Below are 20,621 nucleotides of genomic sequence, written 5' to 3'. Positions count from 1 at the left end.
TTTATTGTTAAATATCTATTGGATCTATTGTTATCAAATTGTTGTCTTGTCCCCGTTATCCCTTTAATTAGTAGTTCCAAATTGGAACATTTTTCTTATTTTTTTTCTGTGAAACGGTGTTTTTCAAGAAAGTGAAGAAAGTTAATAAAAATATTCTAAAACATATATACGAGACTCGTAAAGTTTAATAATATCCAAAATAAACACACATGTATACTTACGTATTTATAAGACACTAATTATAAATTCAGTGTTTTGACATATTTACTCATGCGATAAAAAGTATTAATTAATATTTCAACATTTTGGATGATTTTGTTACATTTCTTGTAACTTGATAAATCTAATTAATATACATACGATACGTGGACAATTGTACAATTCTTATCGTCAACATGGGAATTAGTGAAATTAATTTATGGGTTTTAATTCGTAGATACGATCAACTTGGTAAGTTTACTGACAAAGAAAACATTACAATTTAAATTGAAAATTACAAATTACAAATTCAAGGCACATTAATTTATGTTCAGAATCTGAGGAAGATGTGACAGATTTAGAATCTACTTTACGTCGTGTTACATTGCCTTCTGGGTCAACATTAGATGAATTGAAATCGTCAATTTATTCCTGGATTGGTGTCGAGGAGGATTCAACTAGGGTTTTAAAAATTAGACGTCACGACAATAATCTTATTCCACTTTCCAGTTTACTTAGTGGATCATCAAAAGACAAGTTTGTATTTTCATTATGTTCATTATGTTTTTAATCACTTGTTCTTTGTTTAGAAAATTCGAAAATGATTTTTTTTTATTCTTCCAGGCCTTTTATTATTGACATTGTTCGTGTTCACCAATTTTGTAAGTATCCAACTCTTATTTTTCTCATTTTTTTTTATTTTCAGTTCTATTTATCCAAGTATTTAAAACAAAGACTAACGTAATGCAGATACAAATTTTTCGTTATTATCATCATCTATAGTTTCTATTTTCTCAACAGGTCCAGTGGAAAAGCGAACTATTCCACCAGGATATATTGATGCCTTGAAATCAAAATTGGCAAATTTAGAAAAAAGGGTAAGAAAAGAAAATTTATTCATTTGACATTTAGATGATTACTCTTCATAGAGAATGAAAATTATTTTCCGAATACAGGTAATACAAAACGATGCGAGAAAAAATTAATATTCAAAGTAACTAATTTGGATTTAAATAATTAAAATATAATTAAAGTTCAAAGAGTTTAGAATTTGGATAATTTTACCTTCGAATCGATTAATTTTCTAACAAATAAAAACGATAAATTTTTAGTTTAGTAGATTTAATTTCCATTAAAATTAAAATCAGTTGAAATTTAGATAAATTAAAATTTTGATGAACTTAAAAGTAACTAATTTGAATTTAAATAATTAAAATATAATAATTCAAAATGAATTCTAATTTTTAAGAGAATAAATGAAAAGAAAAAAAAATTGAAATATTTTTCAGGTAATGGCTGCTGAGTGCGCATTACCGGAAGTTGCTTCAGCTCATATTCAAGCAGTTGAGGAAGCTGCTTCTCAATTAGCAACGTGTGTAGGATTTTTAGATCGAAGATTAGACGAATTAGTGCCAGCCGATTGGAAATATCAAATTGGTACTGTTCATTCCGTTGCATCATAGAACTTAAAAAAATGGCGAATTTTTTTTAACTTCTGAGATCTGATTATATAATAAAACTTGTGCAATACTATAATCGGCAAGAGAGAAAAAAAATGAAAAAGAAAACAATATAAAATTTAGAAGAAAAATTTTAAGGCAGTATTATAGGTAATATAATTTATTTAATTATCTTACATATTTTATCGCTTAGGCACTGCCTCAACAACAACAACAAAATAAAATAATTTTAAAGTGTTAAAAACACTCGATATTTAAAATTTAATTCAATGCAGTATAGTCTATATATCAAGTTTCGAAAAGACTTTTTCCACTTTTTATATAAACAACACTAAATGCAATTATATTGTATTGAATCTCCCAAGCAAGTATGAATGACAGTGACAATTATTTCGAGAAAAGAAAAATTTAGATCTGTTTTATGTATTCAAAATGTTATTGTTATTACGTAAATTATTGTATTCGTAATAATCAGGTAAATTTACAGGAATCGTTAAATATTTAAAAATTATCAAATATTTATTATTTAGAAAAGTTTGATTAAAAAGAAAAGTGTATTTAAATTTTAAAAGTTAAATTTGTAATACTTTTTATTAACAATTGAAACAAATTTTAAATTTTACTCAAAAAGCCATTGTCTTTACAGGGTTTCTACAAATTTCTTCTTATAAAAGTCCATGATTTCCAGATGATAAATGATAAAATTTCCATGACACATTAAAACAAAATTTTTGTCAGTTAAGTCAGATAAATGTCATGAAAAAAAAATTTTGTCAGGGAAATTAAGAAAATTGAGGCTTTTTCGACTTATTTTCAAAAATTGTGACTTTTCTTCCCCACATTGCAACAAAATACCTCAATTTTTAGTAAAAAAGTGCAACTTATTTTGATTTTTATAAAGCGAAAAATAACTATAAACAAATCCTTCAAAAATTGTTTTTCAATAGTTAAAATTTTGTAAAATTTAATTGAAAAAAATTCATTTACTTCAAGTATTTTGTTACAATTTTTAAAAATCAACTTTTGAAGAATTTTAATTGCAAATTTTGTAAATAATTGAATTTTCAAAAATTTTAATGAAAAATCTTTTTAGGCAAACTAAAAAATGAAAATTCAATTATTTTTAAAAGATTTTAATTGTTTGGAAATTTTTCAAAATTGAAAAACTATTATCGTTCAAAAATTATTTCAAAATATTTTTAAAAAATTAATTGTAAGAATTTCTTTATTAAAATTTTTTGAAAATATTATACCTTAATAACTTAAAAAAAAACTATGGAGAGTCACAATTTATTATAAAAAATTTAGTCTTTGTATTTAAATAATTGAATTCTAGAAGAACTTTTGGAAAATTATTTAAATTAATTGATTCAGAGATGAAGTTCAGTTGAAAATTGTAGAAAATAATTAAATTCAGGAAGAATTATAATTGTAATTTTTAGAAATTATTTAAATTTACAAATTTTACTCATTTTCCGTAAAAATTAATATTTTCCTCTGTAAAAAGAATTTCGTTAGGGAAAGTAATTTTAATGTCAGTAAATTGTCAGGGAAATTGATAAATTTCCAGATTTTCCATGACTTGTAGAAACCCTGCTTTAATTTCTAGGCAAATGAATAAACTAATTAAAAGCCAAATTCTAAAAAATTGATTTTGTTCTCTTTATGTTTTAACAATGAATTACGCAAGCCAAAGTTAAACCAAACTTGTAAAATACATTCAAATAAAAACTTAATTCCACTAAAACATTTGTAAATTATTTCCAAAATAGACCACAAAAAAAGAAATTTATTGATTTTTCAGAAATTATTTTTAATTTGTCTTTTTTAAAGATATTTTTTTTTCAAATTCACATTTTTTTCACAAAAGAAATAGAAGTAATTTTTTTTTACAATAAGTACGGGAAATATATCATTGAAAATAAATAATTTTCAAAACATATTTCATTACGCAGAATACAATTTGTCCACTCTTAAAAAGTAATAAAAGACATATAATTGTAATTTGTTCGTGAAATCAATTAAATATACAACGAATTTTCTCTTTTTTTTGGTTAAATATTTTTGTTTTCTTAACTTTAATTTTTTCATTAAATAATTTTTTTTGTCTTCTGAAAGTTTTACAGGTATTCAAAAATATATAAGTTATTTCTGTACAAAATGGAGTACAATTTTATATAGAAAATAAAAATTATGTATATCACGAATTTTCTGGTAATTTGTTTTTTATCTACATTTTAAATAATCTATTTAAAACTAATTAACTTGTGCAAATACAATTTTTCGGTCTATAACTCCTGTGTTTCATGCATAAAATTGACATTAAATTATTTTTCACCTTTTACAATAATATATGAAAAATTATATGATTATTAAGAAGTAAAATTATATAATTATTTATCACTTCTATTGGAATTAATAAAGTATTATTATTCGATACAATTAGGTAAAATTTTCTACAATTATTAAATTATAGTCAATTACTTAAAAATTTTAAAAAAATCGAAATAGAATTAAAAAATATTCTAGTATTTTAATGTTCAACATCTTTATTTTCTTTGGTAATTTACGTATTTTTGTTACATAACTTTTTTTTTAATTTGTATTAAATTAAATATTTATCTTTTTTAATAAATTAGAATAGTTGACGAAAATGTTGAAACATTAAAAATTCTATTTTTCATATCGAATAATAAACTTTGGACAATAGTGATAAAAAAATTAATTTATAATAATTAATGAAAAAGTGCATTCTAATTTCTAACACATGAATTAAAAAATAAATATAAAGACGAAAAGAAATGCCTAACGTGTATATATTAAATATAATTTTGTACTTATAAAGTACTTAACTTTTTTTTTGTCTAAAGACGTGCATTTTTAAATTTGTGTTAATTACCGGGAGAAAAATTCACCATGAATCACAATATTTTCGTTTTTAAAGATTTGTTTTTTTTTGTCATAAATAGTATGACACAACCGCGAGATAAATAATTTTTTATATATCAAGTATTATAAACTGTACATGATATCGGTATCACTATTTTCTTTTTTTTTAAAGCACGTTGAAATTAAATATTTCTCATGCTAAATGTTTAGAAGATTTTTTCTTTTTCGATCTCGATACTTCGGGTGTTTCACAAGAGATTTCATGTCGAGTTAAATCATTATTAAGAAGTGTTAATTGAATATCGGTGTTTTTCTCACTTGTCTTAATATCGACATTATAAGTATTTGCTAATTGTAATGCAGCTGAAAAATAACGTGCAGCTTCACCGGGCGATTGATCAACAATCAATTGTTCAAAAGGAATTTCACGTTCCATTGTTTCCTCCAATTTTTTGATAATTAAATCACTGTATTCGTGAATATTAAATTGTGGTCTTCTCTCAATTTCCTCGAGTTTTGGCCTAATCATTTCATGCCATCGAGCAACATTCTGCTCTAAATCAGTTCTCACGTCGAATTCTTGATGTATTTCCTTCATTCGCGATTCAATGATTTTTTGATAATTCAATGTTGAATGGAGAGGCGATTCTTCATCGAGGTCAAAATTTTCAGTCTCAAATGTTTCGGCCTCGTATGTTTCTGAGACGCGTGGCGAATCGGGTGGTGTATTTGTTGTGTCGAAAATAACAATTTCCGGCGATGATGGACGTGGTGAGAAACCAGCATCACTGCCACTTGTTGAGATATGCTCGGGTGTTGGTGCAAGTGTTTTGAAGCCCGTTGTATGTAAGAGGGGATCTTTTTTTGTGAATGTTGGAAAAAAACCGAGAAGATCCATTGTAATTGTTGTTGCCGCCTCGTAATGAAAGACATCGTAACATTGTCTACTCTTGAAACAGTCTTCGAATGATTTTTGAAAATCACTCAATTCCTCTGTAATTAAAATTAAAATAATTATTGATTTCTTTCAAATTAATTTCTAAACTTTATTTTTACAGATCTTGTAACTTTTTCAACTCTAAATTTCATATCCAAACAGAAGATAAAATAAATTTTAAGTATCTTATAATTAATTTATAATTTATAATAATTAAATTTAATTTCGTATCCAAACAAAAGATAAATTAAATTTTAATTTTGTTTGGATATGAAATTTAAAATGTATTTTCTAATTAAAAATTTCATTATTTCAAAGAATTTCAAAATATTAACAGAGTTACCACAAAAAATTATTTTGCATTCCTCTGACTTTTCCCTGATTTTCAAACAGAATTTTTGACTTTTGCCCTGATTTCTAAAATGTAAATTAAATAAAAAATTAGTGATCCCCTTACCTGTCTTTAGAGGCATAAATGGTCTCGATGGTGAATACATATTCAATTTTTTTAACGGCGATTCGGGAGATTCGTTTGTCAAAAATCCCAATAAATTCCGTTTCCTCTTCTTTTCCTCGGTTGGAAGCTTTCGCTTACGCTGCAGTAAAAAATTTCTCATTATTTTAAATTGAATTAAAAAATTGCATCTACAGTCAAAAATATTGAATTATTTAAAATACTTTTCAAAATTATTTATTTGTAAACTCACCGAATTTGGTTTCGATTTTAACAGAGATATATGACAGGGAAGTTTGAATTTTGTTCTGGACTTTGGTAATTTCTGTGGAATACCTTGATCGAAAGGTATTGGCTTCCAGACATTTTCATTTAAATCCTTAGCGACACAAACCATATTCTCAGTTCGTTTACTCCTGAAAATTATAAAATTTCTGTAATATTTATAAAAGAAAAAGAAAAAATTTATTAAAAAAATCTTTAACGTTCGAGTTGATTTTATAACAAAATTTTTCACAGAAATTCAATTCTTTTTAAACTTTTTAATAAAATTTTTCGCAATAATTCAATTATTTTCATAAATAATAAAATTCTTCTCAGGAATTCAATTATTTTTGAAAATTTTAATAAAATACTTTGCAACTATTCAATTATTTTCATAAATACTAGAAATCATCGCAGGATTTCAATTATTTTGAATATAATTTTACTTTGTAAAATTTAATTATTTTTAAAAACTTTTCGTAATTCAATGATTTTCAATATCTACTATTTTCATAGAATTTCCAAACAGAATTCAATTATTTAACAAATTTTTTGTAAAAATCTTCGCAAGAATTTAATTCTTTTCATGAATAATAAAAATTTCTCAGGAATTCAATTATTTAAATTAGAATTTGCATAAAATTAGTTGAAAGAAATCAATTATTCCCAATTTTTTTATAAATAAATTCTTCGCAAGAATTAAATTATTTTTATAAATATTTAAATTATTTCATGAATATAATAAAATTCGTTGCAGAAATTCAATTTATTAGCATTTTTGATGAAAATTAGAAAAAAAATCAGGAAAATAAAATATAAAATGTAATTTTTGTCAGTTTTGTAAAGTTTCTAAATCGAGTTTTTTTTTGGTCGTCAAGTTTAATTTTTTTAATAACTACTTTTTTAGTTTGAAAACTACTTTTTGCTACTTTTTTAAAATACTTATCGAGTGCGAAGTCTGCAAAGATTTTCCGAGTAGTCATAAGAAAATAGCGTTTGTAAGATTCGATAGTGAGTGAATTCATTTTTTATTAAATTATTAAAATACCTTCTGCGTGGAATCTCGAAATCTTCTGATTCACCCGAACGATAACCAGAATCAGTTTCATTACTTTCAATTAACTCTTTTTGATTTTCTTCGGTTAATTTTGATTTTTCATTTGAACATTCAGTCCGAGTTTTACCGTTCTCCAATTTTTCGGAATTTCCCACTTCTTCATTAACATCGTCTTCATCATCATCGCGATCCATTTCGGCATCATCAAAATGAGATGGTTCATCAGACAAATCTTCAGTGCGATCCACTTCCATATTTGTCTCTGTATTCTCTTGAACAGTTTCTAAAATATCCTTGTTCGTTTTTAATTTTTCGCTTAGTTCAATTGTACTTTCTTCATTTCGGGTAGTGTTCAAAGTTTCTGACAGTGTTTCACTAGTTTCCTGTGATTTTTCTTGTTCAATTTCTGTTACAGTTTCATTCTCCTGAATAGTTGAAGAAACTTCTTCGCTTGATTCCTGCTGAATTGTTGATTCATTCTGAATTGTTGATTCCTCTTGAACAGCAGATTCATTTACAGCAGTTTCATTACTCCCTTGAAGATTAGTGGAACATTCATTTGCAGTTTCTTCATTTCGAGTCTCCTCGATGGTTTCGGAAAATGTTGCGGACAATTCATGGGATTTATTCTGTTCGTCTGCTGCTATTTCTGTTTGATTCTCTTGAATATTTTCTGATATTTCTTGAATTGATTCGAGCGTTGTGTTTCTCTCAATTACGGAAGTTTCATGATTGTCAAGAAGAGAATTTTGAATATCACTTTGATCATTGCTTGTACTGTTAATTAGTGAAAAGTAGCCAGTGTCTTCTTGGGTACTTTCATTCACTTGGGTTGTTATATCAGGTAAACTCAAATCTGAAACTTCAATTTGAAGCGTCGGCGTACTACGAGCCAAATCAGAAATACGTACAATCTCCGTATCAAAATCTGTAAATAAAATAAATAAAATTGTAAAATTTCTCAAAATTCTTCATTTATTGAAATAAAATCAGGTTTGCCACAAAAATTTAATTTTCTTTTTCCCTGTTTTCCAGACAAAATTTTGACTATTTCCCTGACCCAAAAGAATATTCTGATTCACTCTAGAAATTATTATAGAGTCAAAAAAATGTTCTATTACATTTATTTACGAATTTCTTGTAAAATTATTCGAAAACATCAAAAACTTCTTTTTTAAATAAATATTTAACTCAAGAATAAAGCTATTTAAAAAGAAATTATTATCAGAAATAGAAAAAATTGAAGGTTTTGTATTAGAATTCGTATTAAATTCATAGTTTATAAGGCAAACAAAAAAGGCTAAAAAATTCAGAATTTTCTTATAAATTCTATAGATTAAATTTTTTCCAGTACTTTTAATACAATTTCCTAACTCTTCCCTCATTCCCTGACCAATTTTATTTTTCCTGACACTTTTCCCTGAATTCCCTGACTTGTGACAACCCTGAAAATAGAATTTATAATTAATTTTTATTTTTCTGTTCGGGAATTTGAATACTCACCACTAGGTGTGCATTCATCCACTAACATTCCATTTATAGTTAATTGTTGATTACATCTAAAAATTAAATTAAAATTAAAAATTGTTTTTAAACTCTAAATCTTTACTCTTTCAAAAAAAAAGAAAAGAAAAAATATGTAAACAATGTATTCACCGGAAGTCGTATTTTTTCCCTATAATTTCTCCATGAACATCGTAAATATCAACAGGATTTTGAAGTTGTGTCGTCGCTATTTCCAACTGTGGAAATCTTCGATTCAACAATTTCACTGGTTTCTGTGAGGAAGGCTTTAAATTAATATTCTTTCCAATTTCCTTATGAAAATCAATAAGTTCAAAGTTGTCGAAATTAATAGCAGTTTTTCTACTTCTTCTTTCTTTGCTTTTCAACTTGGATTTTTCTTCTTCAGCTCTATTAATGGAAATTAATTATTAACATACATATTAATTTACCAATTTGTCATCACATTACCTATTTTCCCGTATTAAAATAGGTAAAAAAATTTCTGCCAAATAAAATTAATTGGAAATAATCACAAAATGAGAATTGAATATATTTGTAATTTTTCCAAAATTAGTAAAAAAAAAAAATATAAATTATTAATATGTCGATATAGAAAATTTAAGAATTTTTAATAATACATATCAGAAAAATTACTATAGAAATATTTCACATTCTCATTTATAATAGGAATTTATGAAATTTTGCTTTGAATTGTTTTCAATTCAAATTAATTTGTTTGCCAAATAAGAAAAAAGTTGCAAAAAAGACGAGGAATCTTCGAAATAGGTGGGGAAATCTAAAATAGAAGAAAAATAAATTAATGGATAATATGTGATGACTCAATTAAATAAAAACAGTAAAAATTAATAAATAAAAGATAAAATAAAAAAAAAGATAAATAAAAGAAAAGCAGTAAATTAACAAATAAAATCATTAAATATCTTACTCATGTTGTAGGAAATTTTCACTGAGAACACAAACTTCTTTTCCTAAACAATCAACTCTTTTCGTAAATACTTCCGTGGAATTCTGCACAACATACGCGGCTTCTCCGTAATTAATCTCTCCAGGATTCTCCAATAGGGCATAATACTTTCCCAATATCTAAAACGATTGTAATTATTTATTATTTTAATTATTCAGTGAATGATAAATCAAAAATAATTGAATTACATTAGTAATTGGCAAAATTTACCAAAAAAAACACAAATTTCAAAATTTGGTTGCTTTTAGTGTTAAAAAGTAATTAATAATCAATTATTAATTAACTTTATTAATCTTCATATTCTTTTATTTTGGGAAAAAAAACATTACATATTTCCGTTTCTTAATATTTTTGTAGAAAATTTTCAATTTTCATAAGGAAATAATTTACATCATTTCTATTTCTTAATTACAATTGTTTTAATAAAATTCAAAGTTTTTTAAAAATAAAGGAATAATTCTACTCCAAAAAAATGTTCTGTTACATTTATTTACAAATTTCTTTAATTGCGAAATTATTCAAAAACATAAATAACATCATTTTTAAATAAATTGTTTTATTAAAAAAATAACTCGGATTTATCGCTTTCTTCATTTTTTATAATAAAAAATTGAATTTTTAAAATTGAACTCTCATTTAAATAATTTTATCAACAAATTTTTAAAGACAGGTCATTAAAATTCTTTTGACGAATTTCAATAAAATTTTTAAGAATAATTTCATTTTTTGAGAAATTAGATTAAAATTGTATTAAAAATAATTGACATTCTGCGATGAGTTTTATTATATTTATGAAAATAATTAAATTATTTGCGTACAATTTTATTAAAATTGATTTTAATTAAATGAATTTTTCTTGGTAATTTTATTAAAATAGTAGATTGTATTAAAATTGAAAATCATAGACAAGAATTTTATTAAAACTTTTGAAAATAATTGAATTTTGAAGAATTTTTTTATTTATAAAGATAATAATTGGAATTTTGTTGAGATTTTTTTGTAAATTTTAAACGTAATTGAATTTTGTGATTAGAATTTTATTACCTACTTTTTAAAATAATTGAATTTCTGCAATCATTTGCAACATCTTCAAAATTCAATTTTTTTGAGTGTTTTTAACTAAAATTCTTTTATAAATCCATTATTTTTAATAATTAATTTAATATACCTATATTGACAAATTTAACTAATTTTAGAAGATTTTAAATTATTAAAATTTTTCAAAAATTTAAATTTTATAAAATTTTAAATCAAAACCTTTTGGAGTTCAATTATTTATGAAAATTGTAAACGCAACTCTTTTAAAACTGAATTAATTAGTTGCTAGTTTTTGCTAGTTAATGAAATTAATATTAATAATAATAATAATAATAATTGAATTATAATTTATTACAATTTACATATAATTTTGAATTAATTTACAAAAAAATTAATTACCTCAGACAATGGGTACTCCCAGTCTGCGAGTTCTTTCACGGGTTTCATTAGCTGATTAGTCACTTCTTCCAATGAAGACATATTTATTCTGATCTTACAAAAAGAAAAACCAAATCTAGATTTTGGACAAAATACTTTTGTTATTTCAATTTGTTAATAAAAGAAAAAAATAAAATAGGAAACTTAGTGTGATTGTCAACAACGTTGGATGATTATTTTTTTCTCAATTAAACCTCAAAAACAAATTTTTATCTTTTTTAGTTAATTAGTCAAAATTTTCTTAATTTTCGATAAGAGGACAGGTGAATATTATAATATAATTAATACTGTCGATCGTTACAATTATAAGTTGATATTCGCAAATTCTTGAAAGTGATGACAACGTCAATTCTAAAAACAAGTCTTTTGTAAACATAAGAAGGAGCCACTTGGCAACAGCACATTACTTTTTTTACGCAATCATAAAAATATTACATGAACGATAACAATTTTGCGAAAAAAAAGATTAATATAAAGTGCAAGCATATGTATTGAGGGTAAAGATGAAAGTATACACAACAATAAGATAAATATCAACAAAGGGTAAAATTCAATTCAATTTTACAAAAAACGGTTATGATTGAAAACAACTACTAAATTTCAATGAAAAAAAATTAAATAATTCGCCAAATTAAAATTTCTACTGTTGACAAGAGTTGTAAAAAAATTTCTAGATTTTTTATTTATTAGAAAACGTGCGTAACTCATGAAATTAGAAAGGCAACGCTAAATTGCAAATATTATCACTTAATACAAAAGTAATTTAATACAACGACTAATGGAAATTTTAGAAAAATATTCTTACCTATTGTACACAATAGATTTATTGTACAACGATAATAGGATATTATATGAAATCGAAGAAAATTAAATTGTTTAGCATTGTCGCCATTTTCTCGCTTTTATTATCAACAAGGCTCGAAGGAATGAACGCAATTTCGATAGAAGGTCATGTACTCGTTTTAAGTGTTCGCCTTGAGGATTAAATTGTCTCATGAAAATTCACCCTAACGTTTGCTAAAAGAGATTCGAAATTAATTTAAATAAATTTTAAATTAATTTAATTTAAAATTAATTAAAAATTAAATTAAATTTTTCAAATTTTTAACCATTTGACGTTTTGTTCATTCGATTATTTGTCCTTTTCTTTTTAGGGAAAAGCATGCGTCTCGTTTTCTTTTGCAAATTGTGAACTCGACCTAAGCACCTTTATCCTAAGGTTCAGTTCACAATAGACAAGTTACACCTACAGTTAAGTTAACGAACTATTACTCACAAATTGCAATGTCACATCTTATTTGTTGTTATGTCTATGTTGATTTACAGTGAGGTTAGTTGTGTATGTAAGACTTTAATTAATTAATTAATAAAGTTTAATTATTAGCGTCAATCATTTGTATGTGTGAAAAATTAGTGAATATTTTTGAAAAAGAAATTTTACCAAAATGGAAGAATGTGTTTTTTCACTGTATAAATTAAATGTATGGTAAGTATATACATAAAATTGAATACCCGCTTGGACTTATTTAACGATATTTAACGATATTTTTTAAAGAAATTCACTATTTATGCTACAATTTTTAAAATTGATAATACCTACTTAATTTTCATTAAAAATTTGTAATTTTATTACTTTATTCTAATAATGATTGAAAAAAGATTCTAAACTTCTAATGAAAGTTATTTTTTCTAATTTGGTTATTGGGGCGTCTAGAAATAGAAAGTATAATTCGTATAATTTATAGTTTTTTTAAAATAAAATACAATTCTTTTTTTAAACAACCTTTTCTTGAAAATTAGTTGATTTTTCACTTTTATGTAATCGATAATTCTTTCCAATCGAACAGGAAGTTTAAATCTTGAATTTCTTCTTTTTATAACAAATAATTAAAAATATTTGATATTTTTTCAGAAATACCAAGAAAATTAAGTTTGACGAGATTTCAAACCAGTTTTGGTTTTATTTATGAGAAAATGACACTCTCGTACATAATGTTCTAGTTTAGGACAAAAGAAGAGAAAAAAAAATTGAAGTTGCTTAATTGTTTGAAATAATAAAAGCGTACATGAAGTTATTCAAAATGCAATCAGAAAGTCATCTCATTAAAGAAATTCCCCAACCAGGATTGAAGCAAGTTAAAGTTGACAATTGGGGAACATTTTTTCTTCAGAGACTTCAACAATTATATTTCGAGGAACAATTACTTGATCTTACTATTAAATTTCCCACCAGTGATATCACAGTACAAGTAAATATATTTGGCTTCTTTTCCTCTTCATTGTAAATAGTTTCAAGTATTTACAATTTTTATCATATTTTAAATATTCACAGGCTCATCGACTTGTAATCACAACATGTACAGACTACTTTACACTACTTGAACAGCAACAAATACAAAATAATCCATCGTATGATGGCGTTCTTATAATGCCGCCAGACATGCCATACGAATGCGTAAAATCAATTATAAGGTAAATATTTGAATATTTACTGAGGGCAATAAATAGATAAATAATAATTAATAAAAAATGTTTTCTCAGTTTTATGTATACTGGACAATTGGAGTACTGGACTTCAGAACAAAATGCACTATATCGCACTGCCCAGAAAATGAAAATGACAGTTCTGACGAAATTACTTGACGCACAATCATATTCGAGCAATTCACAAACAAATGTACAAACAAATGAAAGTACAAGTCCAGTTAGTGGATCTTATAAAGAAAGTCCACGCGTAAAAAAATCTAAGTCTGAAATTAATAACTCTTCATTACCAACTCAAGTTTTACCTGGAAGAAAGTAAGTTGAATTATTTTAATTGTAAAAGTAATTACCGGATTGCTACATGTCAGGAAAACCAGGGAAAAGTCAGGAAATTTTATCAAAAGTACTGGAAAAAAATGAAATATTAATTCAGGGTGTCTACTATTTTCGTTTGACAAAATTCCCGGCTTTGGCATAATTTTCTCGGTTTTCTTCTCTTTTCAAATTTAAATTTATTTGATTTCGAACATAAATAAATCTACAAATGGCTTTCAAATTTTTCATTAAAGTTTTTATGAATAATTTAATTCTTTTGACGAGTTTCTTTAAATCTTTGGAAAATGTTTTTTTAATAATTTTAATTAAAAATTTGGAAAATAATTGAATTGAACAAAGAATTTTTTCAATTTTTCAAAATAATCTTGTCTCTTTATAATTGTAATTGAAAATTTGATGAATTCAATTGTATTAAAATGTAATGATACTAATTGAATTTCTACAAAGAATTTTACTATTTATAAAAGTAATTGAATCCATCCAAAGAATGTTATTATTTATGAAAATAATTAAATGTTTGTGTAGAACTTTATTAAAAGTTTTGATAAGAATTGAATTCTAGAGAACAATTTAATTATTTATAAAGATAATTGAAATTTCGAGGAGAATTTAAAAATAATTTTTAACCATAATTGAATTTCTGCGAAAAATTTTATTACTTTCGAAAATAATTGAATTGTTTTTTAGAATTTTATGGAAATTTATGAAAATATTTAAATTCTTGTAAAGAATTTTTTTTAAAAATAATATTCAAAAGAATTTAGTAAATCTAAAAAATTTTGCTATTTATAGAAATAATTGAATTCTTGAGAAAAATTTTTATTACAGTTTCTAGAAATAATTGAATTCTTTCGACGAATTTTAATAAAATTTTTAAGAATAATTACATTTCATTAATTTTCGAGGAATTTGATTAAAATTGTATTCAAAATAATTGAAATTCTGCAATGAGTTTTACTATTTATAAAAATAATTGAATATATTGCAAAGAAATTTTTAAAAATAAAATTATAATTACGGTGACTAACTTCCCTTGATTATTTTCAAAAAATTGAAATAAAATTCTTTAAAAAAATTTAATTATTTTTTAGATAATTCAAATTTAGAGAACAGTATAAATATCTATAAAAATGGAAATAGAAAGCGATTTTTTAAAAACAAATTAAAATAATAAAACTTTTTTAATTCGCTAAAAAAACCATAATTAATTTTTTAATATAATTCAATTATTTTAAAAGTTTCAACGCAATTATCTTGATAAATAACAAAATTCTTCTCAGAAATTCAATTATTTTCAAGAATTTTAATAAAATTATTTTCGAAATTCAATTATTTTTAGAGATTTTAATAAAATTCTTTACCAAATTCAATTATTTTCAGGGATTATTAATAAAATTCTTTACCAAATTGAATTATTTTCAGGAATTCTAATAAAATTCTTTGCCAAATTCAATTATTTTCAGGAATTTTAATAAAATTCTTTACCAAATTAAATTATTTTCATGGATTTTAATAATATTCTTTACAAAATCAAATTATTTACAGGAATTTTAATTAAATTCTTTACAAAATTCAATTATTTACAGGAATTTTAATTAAATTCATTGCAAAATCCAATTATTTTCAGGAATTTCCATAAAATTCTTTTCAAAGTTCATTTGTTTTCAGGAACATTAATAAAATTCTTTGCAAAATTCTATTATTTTCATGAATAATAATATTCATCGCAGGAATTCAATTATTTTCAAAAATTTTAAAGAAAATCTCGTGAAGAATTCAATTATCTTTTTATATAGCAAAATTCTTCGCTAAAATTCAATTATTTTGAAAAGTTTTTCGTAATTCAATGATTTTCAATATCTACTATTTTAATAAAATTACCCAAAAGAATTCAATTAGTTAAAAAAAATGTTCATAAAATTCTACGCAAACATTTAATTTTTTTCATAAATAACAAAAATTCCACAGAAATTCAATTATTTAAAATAAGATTTACATACAATGTTTCAAATTTAATCATTTATTAAAAAAATCCTTATAAAATTCTTCGCAAGAATTTAATTATTTGCACAATAGGTATTAAAACTTCTCACTCGAATTCAATTATTTTTATCGTAGAATTTTAAATATTTTAAATACAATTTTTAATAAATTCCTCGAATTTATGAATGAATTTTTTGATGAATTTTAATTAAAAATTTTGAACATTATTGTTTTCTCCTAAATTTCAATTAAATTTTACAAAATTTTAACTATTCAAAAACAATTTTTGAAATATTTGTTTATAATTATTTTTTGCATTGTAAAAATCAAAATAAGTTGCACTTTTTTTTACTAAAAATTGTGGTATTTTGTTGCAATGTTTGGAAGAAAAGTCGAAAAAGTCTCAATTTTCTTAATTTCCCTGATAAAAAATTTTTTTCATGACATTTACCTGACTTAACTGACAAAAATTTTGTTTTAATGTATCATTGAAATTTTATTATTTATCTCTTGGAAATCATGGAAAAATCATGAAATTTTATAAGGAGAAATTTTGTAGAAACCCTGATTTGTGGCAACCCTGAATTATATATTTTAATTATAATTATTTAAAGTATTTAATTATATCTTTTAATTATAAAAGTAATTGTAATCAAATTAATGAAATTTTTAGACTTCCAATTTGGAAAAGAAAATTAGACACAAGTCCAGAATTAATGCAAACGAATTATGATTTGGGATCGTTTCGCGGAACGTCATTGAGTCATCCAATTGAAACAACATCCGGTCCATCGAGATTCGATCTTCCAGAAGTTGAGGACTATGCTCTCGGTGTATTCTCTTCATTCGACGACATCACATACGATACAAAACCAATAGTTCAAGCTCCCGAAAATAGTAATCACACGAATTCAAATATACACGACATAGACGATGATCGTAGGAATTCAATTGTCAGTGAAATGATACACAAACAACGAAATTCAAATGATTTTTCCGACGACGAATGGACAGGACCAAAGTCAATAATGAAACATCAAGACGACGAATCATCGTCGTCATCGAAAAAAGTGCGTTTTGACTTTGAGGAAAAGGAGAATATCGAAAAAACGGCAAATCCACCGGAATCAATGGACAATCATGCGAAAATAATAAAAGAAGTTTTAAAAAAATATCCTCATTTAGTGAAGAATAACAAGAATATTCGTTTGAAAATAATGCAAAAAGAATCAAAATCATCGAAGCAACCAAGTGTTTCGGCAAAGACAAAAGTTTCGTACGTTGTTTTAAAGTCGGATAATTTAATAACAAATCCCGACGAATCGAGATCGGTGAATTCCGATGGCGCCGCAATTGGTCCATGGAAATGCAGTAAATGCGATCTCGAGGAGGAATATACAAATTATTACATGTACAGAAGGCACATGCAAGATGTGCACGAGCAAAAATTTGATCCTCGTGTTTGCGAGCATTGCGGCTATAAAGCGACGAAACGTAATATTTTAATGTATCATCTCTACACAAAACATAATGTGCCTCCACCGAAGAATATGTGCTTTCCCAAATGTCCCGGTTGTTCATACGTTGCACTCTCCGAGACACTATTAGTGAAACATCAAATAAATCACAAACATCGTCCATCATCATCATCATCATCATCTGTCCATCAATCATCGTCATCATCGACCAACGAAGGCAGCATTCACTGTATGCAATGCTCACAAACATTTAAAGACGTCGCCGAACTCGCGAGTCATGAAATCAGTACCGGACACGGTACAAATAACGACAAAGAAAAAACACACCGTTGTCCCCATTGTGGAAAAACATTCGTTCGCATGACAAATTTACACGTTCATCTCGATTGTGCTCATAAGGAGTTACGCGATTCAACCACGACCCAATCGCTGATTACTTTGAAACCATCGACCGAAGCCGAAGCTCTGAGCAATGTTGTCAGTGGTATTGCCACGTCACTAGGCGTCAATGATCAGGAACAATCGCAATTGGTCGTGAGAACCGAGGGCAATGAATATATTGTACCCGAAATGTCGAATGCCAACTCGCAGAGTTTTCAGGAACAGGAGATGTTGATGTTGATCGATGGCGATACTTATGAGCAAGAAGAAGAAGAGGAGGAGGAAGAAATAGAAGAAGAAGAGGAGGATAATCGTCAACAGAATACAGATGGCGATATGATTGTCTACATTCAGGAGAATGATGTCCATCATGAGAAACTTGGTTACACGACGTATCATTCGATGGAAATGGTTCCGTGTCAGGAAGAAATTGTCGAGGAGGTTGTTGAGGAACTGGAAGAATTGGAGGAGGAAGTAATTGAAGGTAATTCGAATATCCTTAATGAACAAAGTGATAGTCACATGGAGGATGAAATACAATATGTTGAGGAGGAAACAGAAATTGTTGAATATAATGAGGATAATGCTCCAAATAGCGATAATATTGATTCACAAGAAGCAATTATGATAATTGAGGAGGAACAATTAGATGAGGAGATTGATAGTAATGCAAAGTACAATGATAAAAATATTGCTTCTGAATGGAACGTTGATAAACGAATTGTATGAAATAGCCTTTTTTTTCTTCTAAATGTATAAAAAAAAAAATGAGAAAAGGGATTTTTATCAATCATTTACACGTTGTTTTTTTACATTCGGGAATTATCAATCTATTAAATTCCTTTTATCGTATTTGGAAAAACAGTCACTTTTCCTTTTGGTGCAATTATTTCCCATAAAGAATTCTTCTTCTTCTTCTTCTTTTGCTTCTTCATGAAGAAAACAACTTCTTTTGCTTTTCATTCATAATTTTTACTGACAGTCGCATGAAATTGCAGAAAAAAATTTTTACTCTTTTTTTTCTTACAAAAAAGTAAAACGTACTTTTTTTTTCTTTTTCCGAGATAAAAATTCGAAAGTTGTGATTATTACCGAGAATAAATTGTGTAAATGATAATTTTTCCGTATTTTCGTTCATCACAAATCCTTCAATAATTAATTACTTTTTTTTTTATTTTATTGATTGTCAAAAAATTTATGTTTATTCTAATTTATACTTCAGTAGAATTATAAATAGAGAATAGAACTAAAATTATTAAATAAAACTTCTATGAAATTAAAAATTTAAATCTTCAGTATTATGGAATTGCTTTCAATTATTTAATTTCTAGATATTAGAATATTTAAATTGTATTTTTAAATATTAAAATATTTGAAATCAATTTTTCGATCGTGAAATTAATTGTATAGTTTAAAAAGTGCATTTAGTCTTTAAAAGTTATAAATTATCGATGGATGGAATTTTCATTATTAAAAAAATTTCTTATAAACTAAGATTAAAAATTAAAACAGTTAATTCAATAAACAAAATTACTAAGTTATTAATTTTAATTTACAAAATTAGAATAATTAAAAATAAATAATAAACATCACATTGAAGAGAAAAATATGTCAGTTGATAGAAATTAAAAATTGAAATATAATCTGATTTATTGGATTTTTTTTAAAAAGAAAATGTGTTGGGTGAAAATTCGGAAAAATTCACTTTATTTGTCCCGGGACAAAGTATGTATCGCGAGCGGAAAATAACTTTTTTAAGTCTTTAGAAAAAAATTCTTTATATTGAGAATTTTCTTATACAAATTTATATTTCCGTTTCATATTCATGCAAATGTTTATAAATTATAAATTGAAAATTTTTAAAAATATCGTAAAGATAAAAAAGAAAAATTGACCAAATCGAGTGATTTTTTAATGTTTTAACTTGCCACGTTTAATTAAATTGTAAAATGTAGAATGCTCGACTAGTTAAAAAAAAACTGGTAAAAATTTTAAAAATATTTTTCCTTTTACAAACTTTTGTTTATTCTATTAACAAATAATTTTGTCTATTTGTAATTTTTTTCCTTAAATTAACAGTATTTAAATATTATTATAAAAAAAGACAATATTTCTACAAGCAAAATAAAAAAAAAAAACAAAAAAGGTCAATTTTTTAAATTATTTGTTACTTAAGGCGACTTTCCTAAAAAAAAAATTAAAAAATTATAATACTTTTTTTTAAATAAATTGACAATTATACAGGAGAATGTGTTTCGGAAAATATTTTTTTTTCTCGAATAAAAGAAATAAATGAATAAAATTTTATTTACTTAGTTAATAATTTTGAATTTTCTGCATAATTTAAGCCTTGTGTGTATAATTATTAGTAGAAACATTTACTGTACGCAATATTTCAATTATTTTTATGAAATTATTATTGTAAGCTTTCTATTGTAAACTTTTTATTTTATTTTGTCTTATAAAATATTATATTCACAAAAAGAAATTAATTTTCTTCTATGTGAATTTATTCGCGAAACATATGTTTCCTGTACATGTAAAATTAGCCTTCGTGACAGAGAAATAAAATTTAAAAATGAAAACTACAAATAAAATAATTTATTTTCAAAGTTGTTTTTTTGCAATATTTGCATAAAATTAATAAATTGAAAAATTGGAATTATATTCTAATTAAGATAATTGATTTTTTTGCGTTTGTTAATATGATAAAAAGGTTTAAAAAAATTCATT

The 20,621-nt window shown here is 24.8% G+C and overlaps 3 protein-coding genes across 5 annotated transcripts; 2 read left to right on the top strand and 1 right to left on the bottom strand.

The window, feature by feature from the left end:
- On the top strand, nt 1-2,459 carry LOC122510249. The gene is made up of 5 exons (XM_043624744.1): nt 1-450; nt 534-735; nt 823-860; nt 1,000-1,076; nt 1,488-2,459. The coding sequence occupies exons 1-5, from the start codon at nt 396-398 to the stop codon at nt 1,659-1,661; spliced, it is 546 nt and encodes a 181-aa protein (XP_043480679.1). The 5' UTR covers nt 1-395; the 3' UTR covers nt 1,662-2,459.
- Nucleotides 2,460-3,529: 1,070 nt separating this feature from the next.
- Nucleotides 3,530-12,163, bottom strand: LOC122510306. 3 transcript variants are annotated; one of them, XM_043624843.1, is made up of 9 exons: nt 12,032-12,163; nt 11,188-11,275; nt 9,712-9,869; nt 8,916-9,173; nt 8,763-8,818; nt 7,251-8,187; nt 6,192-6,354; nt 5,942-6,080; nt 3,530-5,540 (listed from the first exon to the last, which is right to left on the bottom strand). In XM_043624843.1, the coding sequence occupies exons 2-9, from the start codon at nt 11,266-11,268 to the stop codon at nt 4,741-4,743; spliced, it is 2,592 nt and encodes an 863-aa protein (XP_043480778.1). In that variant the 5' UTR covers nt 11,269-11,275; nt 12,032-12,163; the 3' UTR covers nt 3,530-4,740. The 3 variants fall into 3 exon arrangements, with proteins under 3 accessions (XP_043480778.1, XP_043480777.1, XP_043480779.1); XM_043624842.1 differs by having other exon boundaries at nt 11,188-11,280; nt 12,032-12,158; XM_043624844.1 differs by having other exon boundaries at nt 11,188-11,302; nt 12,032-12,071.
- A 362-nt stretch (nt 12,164-12,525) lies between these two features.
- LOC122510153 (centrosome-associated zinc finger protein CP190) lies at nt 12,526-18,685 on the top strand. Its single transcript, XM_043624596.1, has 5 exons — nt 12,526-12,712; nt 13,139-13,475; nt 13,559-13,698; nt 13,768-14,025; nt 16,703-18,685. The coding sequence occupies exons 2-5, from the start codon at nt 13,293-13,295 to the stop codon at nt 18,615-18,617; spliced, it is 2,496 nt and encodes an 831-aa protein (XP_043480531.1). The 5' UTR covers nt 12,526-12,712; nt 13,139-13,292; the 3' UTR covers nt 18,618-18,685.
- Nucleotides 18,686-20,621: the final 1,936 nt, after the last annotated feature.

Source organism: Leptopilina heterotoma, unplaced genomic scaffold (assembly GCF_015476425.1).
Source record: "Leptopilina heterotoma isolate Lh14 unplaced genomic scaffold, ASM1547642v1 Lhet_68, whole genome shotgun sequence".
Classification (NCBI taxonomy): domain Eukaryota; kingdom Metazoa; phylum Arthropoda; class Insecta; order Hymenoptera; family Figitidae; genus Leptopilina; species Leptopilina heterotoma.
Note: the sequence above shows the minus strand (reverse complement) of the source record. Positions and strands in the feature narration are given on the sequence as shown.

Excerpts from the sequence above, each read along its gene's own strand:
- LOC122510153 (XM_043624596.1), top strand. The coding sequence starts at position 13,293 with ATGAAGTTATTCAAAATGCAATCAGAAAGTCATCTCATTAAAGAAATT. Across the intron at positions 13,476-13,558 it reads CCAGTGATATCACAGTACAA|GCTCATCGACTTGTAATCAC; the intron begins GTAAATATATTT and ends AAATATTCACAG. Across the intron at positions 14,026-16,702 it reads CAAGTTTTACCTGGAAGAAA|ACTTCCAATTTGGAAAAGAA; the intron begins GTAAGTTGAATT and ends TGAAATTTTTAG.
- LOC122510249 (XM_043624744.1), top strand. The coding sequence starts at position 396 with ATGGGAATTAGTGAAATTAATTTATGGGTTTTAATTCGTAGATACGAT. Across the intron at positions 451-533 it reads TCGTAGATACGATCAACTTG|AATCTGAGGAAGATGTGACA; the intron begins GTAAGTTTACTG and ends ATTTATGTTCAG. Across the intron at positions 736-822 it reads AGTGGATCATCAAAAGACAA|GCCTTTTATTATTGACATTG; the intron begins GTTTGTATTTTC and ends TTATTCTTCCAG.
- LOC122510306 (XM_043624843.1), bottom strand. The coding sequence starts at position 11,268 with ATGTCTTCATTGGAAGAAGTGACTAATCAGCTAATGAAACCCGTGAAA. Across the intron at positions 9,870-11,187 it reads GGGAGTACCCATTGTCTGAG|ATATTGGGAAAGTATTATGC; the intron begins GTAATTAATTTT and ends CAATCGTTTTAG. Across the intron at positions 8,188-8,762 it reads GGATGAATGCACACCTAGTG|ATTTTGATACGGAGATTGTA; the intron begins GTGAGTATTCAA and ends TTTTATTTACAG.